At 54.3% G+C, this 11,547-nt stretch overlaps 5 protein-coding genes across 5 annotated transcripts; 2 read left to right on the top strand and 3 right to left on the bottom strand.

Moving 5' to 3' along the window:
- The first annotated feature begins 56 nt into the window (after positions 1-56).
- F5144DRAFT_329340 (uncharacterized protein) lies at positions 57-1,933 on the top strand. Its single transcript, XM_066784125.1, has one exon. It carries the CDS (start codon positions 282-284, stop codon positions 1,755-1,757), a length of 1,476 nt encoding a protein of 491 aa, XP_066642333.1. The 5' UTR covers positions 57-281; the 3' UTR covers positions 1,758-1,933.
- Positions 1,934-2,109: 176 nt separating this feature from the next.
- F5144DRAFT_492706 (cytochrome P450) lies at positions 2,110-4,171 on the bottom strand (the record flags this gene model as incomplete). The annotated part of the gene is made up of 8 exons (XM_066785933.1): positions 2,110-2,308; positions 2,369-2,786; positions 2,836-3,004; positions 3,079-3,497; positions 3,557-3,679; positions 3,736-3,822; positions 3,891-3,941; positions 4,015-4,171. 8 exons carry the CDS (start codon positions 4,169-4,171, stop codon positions 2,110-2,112), a joined length of 1,623 nt encoding a protein of 540 aa, XP_066642332.1.
- A 241-nt stretch (positions 4,172-4,412) lies between these two features.
- On the top strand, positions 4,413-6,546 carry F5144DRAFT_631986 (cytochrome P450). The gene is made up of 2 exons (XM_066792477.1): positions 4,413-5,165; positions 5,231-6,546. Exons 1-2 carry the CDS (start codon positions 4,604-4,606, stop codon positions 6,466-6,468), a joined length of 1,800 nt encoding a protein of 599 aa, XP_066642331.1. The 5' UTR covers positions 4,413-4,603; the 3' UTR covers positions 6,469-6,546.
- A 219-nt stretch (positions 6,547-6,765) lies between these two features.
- On the bottom strand, positions 6,766-8,727 carry F5144DRAFT_580590 (uncharacterized protein). Its single transcript, XM_066789384.1, has 3 exons — positions 7,648-8,727; positions 7,365-7,531; positions 6,766-7,316 (listed from the first exon to the last, which is right to left on the bottom strand). Exons 1-3 carry the CDS (start codon positions 8,431-8,433, stop codon positions 6,809-6,811), a joined length of 1,461 nt encoding a protein of 486 aa, XP_066642330.1. The 5' UTR covers positions 8,434-8,727; the 3' UTR covers positions 6,766-6,808.
- A 792-nt stretch (positions 8,728-9,519) lies between these two features.
- F5144DRAFT_580588 (carbohydrate-binding protein) lies at positions 9,520-11,041 on the bottom strand. The gene is made up of 2 exons (XM_066789383.1): positions 10,781-11,041; positions 9,520-10,720 (listed from the first exon to the last, which is right to left on the bottom strand). Exons 1-2 carry the CDS (start codon positions 10,818-10,820, stop codon positions 9,732-9,734), a joined length of 1,029 nt encoding a protein of 342 aa, XP_066642329.1. The 5' UTR covers positions 10,821-11,041; the 3' UTR covers positions 9,520-9,731.
- Positions 11,042-11,547: the final 506 nt, after the last annotated feature.

Below are 11,547 nucleotides of genomic sequence, written 5' to 3'. Positions count from 1 at the left end.
ATAAGCAGTTGCGGTCAGTCCCACTTTGTTACCGGACAGGAATCAGCAGGATGGCACCCAGCGTCGTCTGCGAGACGAAGGGAGGTTAGTATTTTCCGAGCACTGCTCCAATTCTAGGATCTAACAAAACTGAAATCTGGGATCGGTGTTTTAATATGACAATACGTTTCCAACCCTGTCAGGGCATGGTAAAGATCCTGTGACAACACCCGCGCTGCAGATTCGAATGATCGTCCTGGTCGAGACCGCTCAGCAACATCCTTCACATTCGCACACGCAACATGTCCACAATTATCCGCGCTCCAGTCGGTGTGTTGGACCACTTTTGCCCTCCCAACTACACAGCCTTCGGTTGGTATATTCCGCTCAAGGACGGTGTCACACCACGAGAAGCATTCGCTACGCTGCGCCATGGACTGCGGTTGACTTTCAAACAGTTGCCCTGGTTAAGTGGCAAGGTGTACAAGAAAGCAACAACGAGGCCTGGTTGGCGTCCCGGGGAGCTCGAAATTGGTTACGACCCGGCCGATGTGGAAGGCGACCTACCACAATTCCAGTTCAAGCAGTTTGATGAGTCTCAGCTTCCGATGAACTATGAAGAAATCAGAGATTGTGGATTTCCGTTGGATACATTTCCGGATGAGGAGATCCTCTGGGGATCATATATCAAAGTGCCGGAAGAAAACGAGGGCGCGGAATGTTTCAAAGCCCAGGCAAACTTCATACCGGGCGGCCTTCTACTCTGCGGCGCGACCCACCACAACGTCTCTGATGGGACCGGCCAGTTTGATGTTTGGAGGTTGTGGGCAGCCAACTGCAACGGCCTTCAATCCGGTGTTGCCCCTAACGCGGTGGACCCCCTGAGCTCAGATCACAGCCTCATCGAGCGCATATGGGCTGCCGAAAGCACACCCAAGGAGATCAAAGACATAAACCCTGTGTCGTGGAACCTACTAGACATGGATCCGCCCACGGCAATCCCTCGTCCAACGGCTATTCCAACTCTGTTCTCAGAAGATGCGATGCGATCAGTCATTTTCTACATTTCCCCAGACGATTTCATTGCCCTTCAGAAGAAATGTGTTGAAGAAGCCGGACCCGAAGCGCGCATCTCAAGCAATGATGCCCTCACGGCCCTCGTCTGGCGCGGCCTTCTCAAGGCGCGACGTACCGCTGCGCTCAATTCCGGGCGAGCCAGCCCCTCAGACCTGGCCGACATCCAAGCCAAGCTACATCTCACGCTCGACGGACGGCCCGACATCTCCCAGCGGGGTGATATGCCGCATGTCTACCTTGGCAATGTCGTCTACATGAACCTGTGCACCCTCCCGCTGTCCATTCTGACCGCGCCCGACGGTCTTGCCGCCGTAGCGAGGGCGATTCGTCAGACGGCCGAAGCCGCCACGTCAGAAGCGATGCTCGAAGCGTACGGCCTTGCGCGTGGGGTAAAGGATTTCGCCACTTTGGGCATGCGATTGGCGCCCCTACGACATTATGACATGATGCTCTCGTCGCTAATTATGTTCCCTGTTGGGGGCATGAGATGGGGAGGGGAGGTGTTTGCGCGGGGAGGTGAGCCCGACGCGGTGAGGCCGCTCTTGGATGAGATTAACAAGGTAGCGCGGCTATGTTTTCCACTACCGAGAAGGAAGATCGGGGCGGGGGTCGAGTTTGTGCTGAATTTGTTTGAGGATGAAATGGAGTTGTTGATGGGGGACCCTGAATTCGGCGAGTTTGCTGTTTATTTGTCGTCCTAGGTCATTTTGCTTAACTTCCTTCGTCTCTGAAAATACTAGGTGCAAGACCATCTAGTACCTCCGATAATAAGTCCCGTCTTTCTGACGAGACAGGAATGCCGTAAAGACCCGCGCTTCCGATTGCAGCCGGGGCCGGCGATGCCGGGGTTCAAACCAAATCACGGTCTAGTCCATGATGACGGGAAATTCAACATGCATTGGCCGTTTAATAATTTTCTTTTCTTTTCTAGAGTTCTACGCTTGGTCCTCCAAGAACTACCTCTACTGCTATGGTACACCACTGAAATCGAAAAACCCTTTCCACGGCGGTCAAAGCACCATTCAGAGTTGCCAACTCCACATGATCAGCTGTTCAAGCCCTAATTTTGACACGAAGGCCGAGACTTCCGGGGGCCGGAAAGGGAGAGATGAAATCACTATGGGCATCAATATCCCTTGCCCGTTCCGTGTGATAAAGTTCCATGGTGGGCCCGTCCTGGCCGCGATACAGGTCATACTTTGTGAAGATTGTGGCCAACGTGAGTGCTAACTCTCGCTTGGCGAGCGCCATTCTGTCAAGGCGAAAGTCCGTTAGTGGTGAATCTTGTGATGCCAGGAGAACAATAACTCACCCCAAGCAGTTCCTTGAACCCTTCCCGAACCCAAGAAAGTACTTTCCTAGGGAAGGGTTTTCCAGCCACCTCTCGGGCCGGAACTCGTATGGATCTTCATGGTAATCCGGGTTCATATGCACATCGACGGGCGACATGCTATACACGGTACCCGGTGGGACTGAGTAGGTTTTGCCCTTGCGTTTGTCATTGTAGATAATAGGCACCTCCGGGGAAACGCGCATCTGCCGGCTCATGACCCCTGGGTGGACGCGGATGCTCTCTTGAATCACGGCGCCGAGGTAAGGGAGATTCTCGACCTCGGTGAGGGGTGGTATGCCATCGGCGGTATGAGGGAGTGTTGTCAGCTCAGCTTTAAGCTTCTTGCACACCAGAGGATCGGCGAGAATGTGGTATAGCGCCGCATGCATCGTCCATGCTGCTTCCGGGTTAGTCTTTGCACTCGCTAGGTTTCGTGGATAACTAACCCGTTGTGCCCTCTCCTCCCAACACGACAAGCTGGGCCTCACCAGCCATCCTTATGTCGGTCTTGTCCGAGTCCGGAAGCTTACTACTCAAGATCCCCTCAAAAACGGTGCGTTTGATGCGTTGCGGGTCGGGCGAAGCTCTGATTTCGCGGACAGCGTTGGTCCACCACTGACAACAGTGGTCAGCGAACAGGAAAAGGAGGGACGACGAGGAGTAGTGACATCCAATGAAACAGTACTCACTTCTCTTCTCTCTCGCATTGCAATAAGGCCAGGGAACAAGATCTTCACGATCCAAACGGGCGCCCTCGTAAATACTGTCATCAGCCAAGGCACAACTTTGCCCGTGTGGGTCATGAGGAACAAGCTGTCGGTGGCGTCGAAGTCTTTCTTTCCGTAGTCTGGAGCGTCGAGCAGGTTGTGACACTGGTCGAAGGAGTAGAATGTGATCAAATCGCTTGCGAGAGCCTTGAACATGTAGTGAATCTGGATGACTTCCTCGGATCGGCCATGTGCGTCGAGGCGGGCGAGTACTTTGTGCAGGTTGTCATTCAAAACGTGTTCGAGCCGGTGCACACTTGCGGGGGAGAAAAAAGAGCTGACTGCATTGCGCCGCTGGCGGTGTTGGTCATGGTGGATTGTAGAAAAGATAGATTCCGGAGCTGAAGATCTCGTTAATTACCACCAATGCAAACCGGATGTCACTCCAAGATTTACTCACTCCCTGTCTTGGTATGGAGCCACGAGGGCTTGTCGGTTTTCCGTCCGGCCGTTGGGAATACGTAGTCAATGACTTCGGGGTCGTCAAAGTGCACCTCATCAGGGGTAATTCGAACAACAGGTCCTGTGAATGACTTGTCAGAACTCAGGACCTTGCCAGCTCTTCGGCTAACTACTCACCATATTTCTTGTGCAGCTCCCGCACATGCTGAAACATCTGTCCCCCAAGCCAGGCTTCATAGTAGGCCTCGTAAAAGAAGGTTAACGCTTTGCGGGGTCAGCGGCCTTGCCTCTCATCGCCTCACTTATCATCGGGGGGGGGTTTGGGTTCGTACCTGCTAATTTTGGCCCAGGAATCCCGGCTCTGCCAAGAGGAGAGAGATACACTATGTTGGCGGAGGAGATGATACGTTAAAATCGTTCTCTCTCTTCAAAGAATACCTAGGTACAAATCCTTACGTCGGTGAACGCCCACCGCGATGCCGTAAACCAAATACGCGGATAGCACCGAGACCACCAGATGGCCCCAATACTGCGAAAGCTGCTCCGCGTGGTGAATCAATTGGGGACTGACCCGGAGGTCCCAAACCGAATCCGTAAACTCGAATTTCGACATTTTCTAACGCCTGTGGTTTAATCAGCACAATAACCTCAGAGAACCGACACGGCAAGCAAAACCCTCCAAGATCACATTTATGAGCGTCGACAGGAATCCGTTGTTATCGTGTCAGACATGGGCGTCGGATCATTTGGCGCTAATATGCTTACATGCAAGGTGATGTCCCTGGCCCGCTAAGATGATAATCATGCATTAGCGGCAGTCAAGGGTCAGTCAAAGTCACCCTTGCAGCAGGCCAAGAGACAAACGGGTTGAAGTCCGGCATCGATTCTGCAAAATCCGGACCGAGATGGACTAGGTTATTAAGGCATCGATGGTAGCTCGACCGCAGAGCATCCATCGCCAGGCGCATGATAAAGAGCATGTTTGGTCTGGCCCTCGATCTTCGTCCTGCCTGGCATCTCAGCACAACCTCAACCTGCACCAAAAATGTCCGAAACTCTACCATGGGGTCAGTACCTGACCTACACAACAGGCGTCATCCCAAACGACCGGTTTGGCCTTTTGTTGGTGTCGGCTCTGGGTGTCGGGATCATTTGGAAACTCCTTCGTCATGTCCTTCTCCCAAAACCGATTCCTGGCATCCCTTATGTCGAAGCATCCGCAAACAACATAATGGGGGACATTCCTGCCATGATGGAACATATCAAGGCGACTGATGGCACCTTTGTGACCTATCTCCGGTCCGTCATGGACCGGCTTAACTCGCCGGTTGTGCAGATTTTTATGTTCCCGCTCGGCAAGCCCTTGGTGCTCCTAGGCGATTTCGCCGAGGCCCAGGATTTGCTCCTGCGCCGCGAGCACGAGTTCGACCGGTCCGCGACCTTGGGAGATCTACTTCTCGGCATCCTACCAAACCACCATGTCCACCTACCGACAGGGCCCCAGTGGAAGGCGCAAAGACTCTTGATCCGCGACCTGATGACGCCGTCTTTTCTGCATAACGTTGCTGGGCCTGTGTTGTACGATTCAGCGGCCGATCTCATTGAACGTTCGTGAGCATCCAAAACAGACGAACCCTGTTTCAAGCGCGAGTTGCTGACCTTGAAACTGCAGTGTGGCGTGCGAAGATGCGTCTTGCCGACAGCCGCCCATTCGATGCGCACCATGACCTTTACAACTTCGCACTCGACGCCATGTCCGGCTTTACATTTGGCCACGGGTTTGACCACAGCACAATTCGCCACGCCGCCGAAAGTTTGCAGGGTTTAGACAGTTCTGCCCTAAAGGCCTTACAAAACAAGGGCACCAAGGAAGATCCCATCTCCTTCCCGCACGGCAAGGTACCCGATATCATGTGGGCATTTGAGGAGCTCACTCAACTCGTGGCGTCCTTGCTGGGCAACCCCGTCCCTCACCTCACATGGGCCTACGTGTTGCGGAAGCCGGCCTCCAAGAAGGCTAAGCGGATCAAGGAACGTTTTATCCTTGACGAGTTGAAGCGCGCAGTGCAGAGATTGGAAGGGGGTGGGGGCGAGAAGCCAGCCTCGGCTGTGGACTATATGGTGGCGCGTGAGAAGACACTCGCCGAGAAGGCGGGACGAAAGCCGGATTACTTTTCAAGCGTGATGGTTGACGAGGTGTTCGGGATTGTGTACACCGGTCACGAGACCACAAGCACCATGCTCAGCTGGGCCGTCAAGTACCTGGCGGACACGCCAGCCGCGCAGGGTACGCTGCGCGCGGCGCTTTACGCGGCGTTCCCCGAAGCCAAGGCCGAGCGACGGACGCCAACCATCCAGGAGATTACAAGCAAGCAAGTACCTTGGCTCGAAGCCACCATCGAAGAGTCGCTGCGATGCTCAGCCACAGCCCCAACCATCGACCGGATGGCGTTGAACGACACTCAGATTCTCGGCTACCGCATCCCGAAGGGCACCGTGGTTGCGCAGCCATGTTCTGGCCCGAGCATCACGATGCCAGCGTTTGAGATTGACGAGGCGCTGCGCAGCCCGAGCAGCCTGTCAGCGCGAAGAGACGGCGACACGGTGCCGCCCAACTGGAAACACGAGGGGATCTCGACCTGGAGTCCGGAGAGGTGGCTCGTGACAAGAGCAGATGGGCGGCTTGAGTTCAACCCCAAGGCCGGGCCGCAAATTGCGTTTGGGCTCGGCACGCGCGGGTGTTATGGGAAGAGGTTGACATATGTCGAGTCGCGGATCTTGTTGACGTTGCTGGTTTGGAACTTTGAACTCCTGCAGTGCGCTCCGCAAATCTCGAGGCTCACTGCAGTAATGACGACGGCGAATGCGCCGAGGGACTGCTACATTAGGCTGAAGGAGCTAGAACTCTGAACCTGGAAAATGTATGTGGCAGAGTTCACGGCGGCAACATCATGGGCGGTTCAAGGTCAGAACTTGCCTGTAGCACGAGAAATAGCAAATAGTCTTACCTATCAGATTGTGGTGTAATGATTGTGCTGCATGTTGTTGCCGGTGAACATAGCGCGCGGAAGCTATTGGACATGTACCAGTGATCCTTCGCTGTTCCAAGGCAAGAGCCACTCCCGAGCCACACGCCGTTGGATACTGAGCGGGAGACGAGAAAGCAGTAGAGCACGATCTCTTCACAGGAATATGGCTGCCATTCGGTGTTTCAGTACAAAAGACGAGGACTGCATATTATATCTCACGCCTAGTTTGGCAACCTGACATTTGAAACCTTGAACCCACCAGGACACCGCGTCTGGAAGACGCCCTGGGGGTCGTACTTCTGTGCCACCTCTTGCATGACACGCACATTCTCCGCGCCGTAACTGCCTAGTGGATCCTGGCTCTTGTCCGCATAATTCAGATATGTCCACTCGAGGTTTCCGTCGATCGAGGCCGCGAACTCCTTCACAGCCTGGACCCACTCCTTGATCTTTGAGTACGCGAACCGTTCTTGGTCGGCGGTCCGCACCTGGGCGACGGCGAGCCACAAAAGTCCGTTTTCCCGCTGTCGGTCGATCCCCAGCATGTTCCCGCCGGCTGCAGCAGAGCGCTGCCCAAACAAACGGGGGAAGGGCTGGAACAGGCACTGGGTAACGAAGTCGCCATCGGGGATGAACAACTTGAGATCCGACACCAGTCCGTCGTGTAGTTCGGCGGCCTTGGCGACGACGCGGGTGTCGTTTTTGAAAGTTGCGGTAAACCACACGTTGCTTGCTCTGGTAAGTCAACTGGACAGCGGAAAGGAATGAGTGACTTACTGGTAGTCCTTTGCCTGGCTGTAGTCCATGGCAAGTTGGGGTACCGTGGTCTCCTTGCAGGTTGTGGCGGTTAGGGGCATGTCCAGCCATTGCTTGTAAGACGGTGAATCTTCTATGCCAGCCATGTGGATCAAAGCCCCAACGACCTTGATATCCTTGAAGTCGGGCTGGATAGATGTAAGTAAGGACGTCGTAAAAGAGGAATCTTCAATGAGCTCACTAGGTAGCCGGTAATCGATTAGCAAGCCAACTTGGATCCGGTGATGGGAAGTAACAACATACCGGTATAGGTGAAAAAGCAGAGGAGATTGCTGTCCACGTCTGTAGGCACGGCATCCGTGTAGTCTTTCAGGGCTTCGATAGCCTGCAGGGTGGCTTCCTTGGGGTGGATAGTCATGCCAGCCCATACCGGCCTTGCCGCGATCGAGCTCATCTTGAAGTTAGTCACTATGCCAAAATTGTTCCCCCCGCCTTTCAACGCTCGGAACAAATCAGCATATTTTCCTTCTCTCCGTGCTTTCACAATGTTTCCATCAGCCAACACGACCTCGTATTCCACAACATTATCACACGCTAGCCCATGCCTTGCTGTGAAAAAAGCCATGCCGCCGCCAAGAATCAATCCTGCAACGCCCACGTTCCCTTCCCGTCCACCGGCAACAGTCAGCCCATGCTCTGCCAATTCCGCATATACCTTGCCCCATCGGTTCCCAGGACCAAGGTCGACCATGCTCTCCGACTCCCCCGGCTCGTTGCTGACTCGCACATGATTCAGCCGCCCCAGGTCGATGGTTACGCCGCCGCCGCCAATGGTGTTTGCCCCGACCCATGCGGTGTGGCCGCCGCTACGCACCGCAAAGGATATTTGTTCAGAAACAAGGGCCCGGAGAACGGATGAGACCTCCTCCGCTGATTGGGGTTGCACGATACATGCCGGCTGGAGAGAGCGAACGCTGCAGGACCAGTACGAGGACTGACGTTCCACGAAGTCGGCATCCGAGGGGACGAGGACTCGGTCAGGAGGGAGACCAGCCGAGAGGAGAATGCTGGAGGCTTCGAGAGGCGCCATTGCAGAGCAAGAGTGATGATGGCTTCACTTGGCCTCACTGGATGTTGGTATGAATCGGCATTTGAGAAAAGCTCTGCCAAAAGGCTCCTCGTTCTTTTTTTTTTTTTTTCTAACCACAGTAATCAATCTAGAATCGCTGCTCGTCGAATGGGCTGTCGAACAATTGGCACACCCGCCAACCTGGCTTCCTCATCTTGACTCGGGGGTGCCTAATTGTCAGCATGCACCGTCAGCAGTAAGGCAGACAATGTAAGCATCATAATCATTGTCTGGAGCGATTACCCGAACTCCTTGGCACGTGTGTTTCTGGGAAAAAAAAAAAAGAGGGCGGCGGGGGTTAACTACCACCTACCCCAGCCGCCAAGCTTTCAGATTAGGGTTAACGGCGGACGTTGAAACAGTGACCAGTGTAGGTAGGTATACAACCCTCTACCATGGGCCCCAGGAAATCCCAGGTGTTTCTACAATAATTAGGATACTCTCGGGGATCGAAGCGGGCAGCTCAGGCTCGTGATCTTCACGATGTAGCTATGATGATGGCATACGGGAGTCGCAGCCTTTCTATCCAATAATCAATATGGACAGTGAACCGGATGATGGGTGCGAGTGTGGATAATGTTGAGGGGCATGAAGGACGAGAAGAGGTGGGATTTTAATAGCAAGGAGTGGTTTAAGGCGGACTTGACCGAGAATGGAATGGGTTGGCTTCGGATTGATGATGTCTGTGGAATATGGGGATCGGAGTCTGAGACGTAAGGTTTAAGACAAAGAATGGTTTCGAAAGTACCTACGGTAGCCAGTTATAATCTGCTAGCTCCCTGGAGAGATGCCGAAACATGATTACCCGTAGCTTTGACACAAGCATACGTTCTTCACCCAGTTGTAGCGCTGCTGAACCATGCCGCTCAGCTGAGGCTGGGCTAAAACGAGCTGGGATAGGGTGGCTCGAGTCCGTCCACGTGGGCTTGCTCGAGGGACTGGCGGGCAACGGTAACCCTTTTCCAACCTCACGCCGCCGAGGATACCTGCCATCAAGTGTAACCTCACAATCTTTGGGTGGCCTCTGCCTAGTACACACCAAAATCATGTACAATCGAGGCTCAACATCATCTGCGATTTTTTATATGGATCACTGCTGTGGGAGGTTGAGTTCCGCATTCAAAGAAAGGAGAGTAACTACGAAATCCCCCGCGCTACAATCTTCCCAATACCAACAATCAAGCTCTGTGCTATGAAATGTACCAGATTACCTCTGCGCCATCCACAGCCCCCGGCAAACTCATACTTTTGCCAAACTTTCATGTGCGAGGGGTTCCGGGTAGGGGTGTCATCTTGCTCAGAAGGAGCAAGTTGGCCAACTGACCGCGCACAAAGACTGGGGTGCTGAAGGTGCCACGTGGATGGAGCACCGGCATCACGGTGGCCACATACCGGTCCCCGACCTGTGCCCAGCCGCCCCACGGTCCGGCGAGTACCTGGCACGTGTTTACGTACACGGAATTGTCATGCCCCTGCACAGCGATGGCGATAGCACTCCCCTCGAATGCCACAGCGCTAGGCCGGGATCGCGGGTTGACGTTCTCCAGGGACGCCCAGGGAACCCAATTCCCTGCCGTGTATGTCTGGAAAACCACGCCGTTGCTGCTGTTGATACCGAAGAGGTAGATCGTCCCGGGCGCCGGCGCCACTGCGGCAATGTCATCGATCAGGGTGGCGTGCGTGCAGGTACACTCCCAGCCGTCGGACCACTTCATCGTGGTGCCATCAAAAGACCGATGGTAAACGTCCAATCCGCCACCACGGTGAAACACGTCGATGCGGTCCCCCCCCGACGACACAGCGACCGGGTTGCCGACCATCTCACCATCCAGGCTGGTCCATCCGTGCCACCTTCCATCATGCCATAAATTAACAAACACAGCGTTGTTCAGCCCGCGGTGGAAGACAGCCAGCCTCCCGGCCCCCCACGCCACCGCCGCGGGGGTGCCGATTGCCTGCCCGCTCAGGCTCTCGGTATTCCACATGGAACCATCCGGCCCGTCCCGCCAGAGGTGCTGCACAGCGTTGCGTGGGCCGTACCAGAAGACGTCGATGCGCTGGGGACCCCAGCTCGTGGCAACCATGTCGCTCATGACGTCGGTAGCCACCACGTCCCACTTGTCTCCCGCCTCGTCGGGAAGCCAAGCCGCTCCAGGACTGGCCTTGAACTTGTGCAGTAGCCTATTGGCTGAGTCACGGACGAAGACATCGGTGCGGCCGGGCTCGGAAGAGACCACGGCGGGGATGCCTGTGTGATAGTGTGTTGAGTGAGTGGATTGTCCTTGGGATAGGGAGTGGGGGTATATACCAATGAAGTCGCCTGACAAGTTGAGAGTGGAGATTGACATGGTAACGGGGGATGATTCGAGATTTAAGTCCGAGGAGAAGTCTTAGGATGGGCTCTGACGTTGACCCGAGAATGGTCACAATCTGTAGGTGTTTTTGGTCGACTTTTCTAGCTCAAGATTGTCTCAGGACGTCCCTAAGAGGTGATCTTATGTCGTCTGGGAAATCCAACCCATTATTACCGACCGTTCTAGGCTTACTGCTGGGTTTATTATATCGGCTGTTTCGTTGTCTGGTGATCGTTCGACACTCGACGCCTCCCAAACACTCCCAGCAATAGCCAATTTACGTTCAACACGTAAACGGACTCTATTGACCGACGGCTGCCCAGAACACGCCACTAATACAGTCGCATTGTAGTCTAGATCGCGCTGGTGAGAACACGCCACTAAAACAGCTGCATTGTAGTCTAAATCGTGCTGACGAGAACAAGCCACTACTACAGCTGCATTATCGAGCCGCTATTCGTCCGATACCAAGCATGTCATTGTCTTGATTTATTGAGCAGTTTCGGGCATAGTTAGTCTATATTTGTGCGACGCACCGTACCACACTTCCACTTAGCGCCCGTTCAAGCCCATAGGAAGAACATGTTGGTATTTTTCTGAGGGATCTAGATTAAAACACCTTAGGAAAGCCCAGACTTCATGTTTGGATCATCGAGTGACGAATTGTACCCGGGAAATTCTCAGTTGCGGTATGGTAGTTCTGTAGTGAGAAGTGCGGAGT

Source organism: Chaetomium tenue (assembly GCF_020726465.1).
Source record: "Chaetomium tenue strain MPI-SDFR-AT-0079 chromosome Unknown F5144scaffold_5, whole genome shotgun sequence".
NCBI lineage: Eukaryota > Fungi > Ascomycota > Sordariomycetes > Sordariales > Chaetomiaceae > Chaetomium > Chaetomium tenue.
Note: the sequence above shows the minus strand (reverse complement) of the source record. Positions and strands in the feature narration are given on the sequence as shown.

Bases quoted from the DNA above. Each gene is read 5' to 3' on its own strand.
- F5144DRAFT_580588 (XM_066789383.1), bottom strand. From the start codon at position 10,820: ATGTCAATCTCCACTCTCAACTTGTCAGGCGACTTCATTG. The intron at 10,721-10,780 runs GTATATACCCCC...ACTATCACACAG, and splicing joins CTTGTCAGGCGACTTCATTG to GCATCCCCGCCGTGGTCTCT.
- F5144DRAFT_329340 (XM_066784125.1), top strand. From the start codon at position 282: ATGTCCACAATTATCCGCGCTCCAGTCGGTGTGTTGGACCACTTTTGC.
- F5144DRAFT_580590 (XM_066789384.1), bottom strand. From the start codon at position 8,433: ATGGCGCCTCTCGAAGCCTCCAGCATTCTCCTCTCGGCTGGTCTCCCT. The intron at 7,532-7,647 runs GGTATGTTGTTA...ACATCTATCCAG, and splicing joins TCTGCTTTTTCACCTATACC to CCCGACTTCAAGGATATCAA. The intron at 7,317-7,364 runs GTAAGTCACTCA...TACCAGAGCAAG, and splicing joins AGCCAGGCAAAGGACTACCA to CAACGTGTGGTTTACCGCAA.
- F5144DRAFT_631986 (XM_066792477.1), top strand. From the start codon at position 4,604: ATGTCCGAAACTCTACCATGGGGTCAGTACCTGACCTACACAACAGGC. The intron at 5,166-5,230 runs GTTCGTGAGCAT...TTGAAACTGCAG, and splicing joins AGCGGCCGATCTCATTGAAC to TGTGGCGTGCGAAGATGCGT.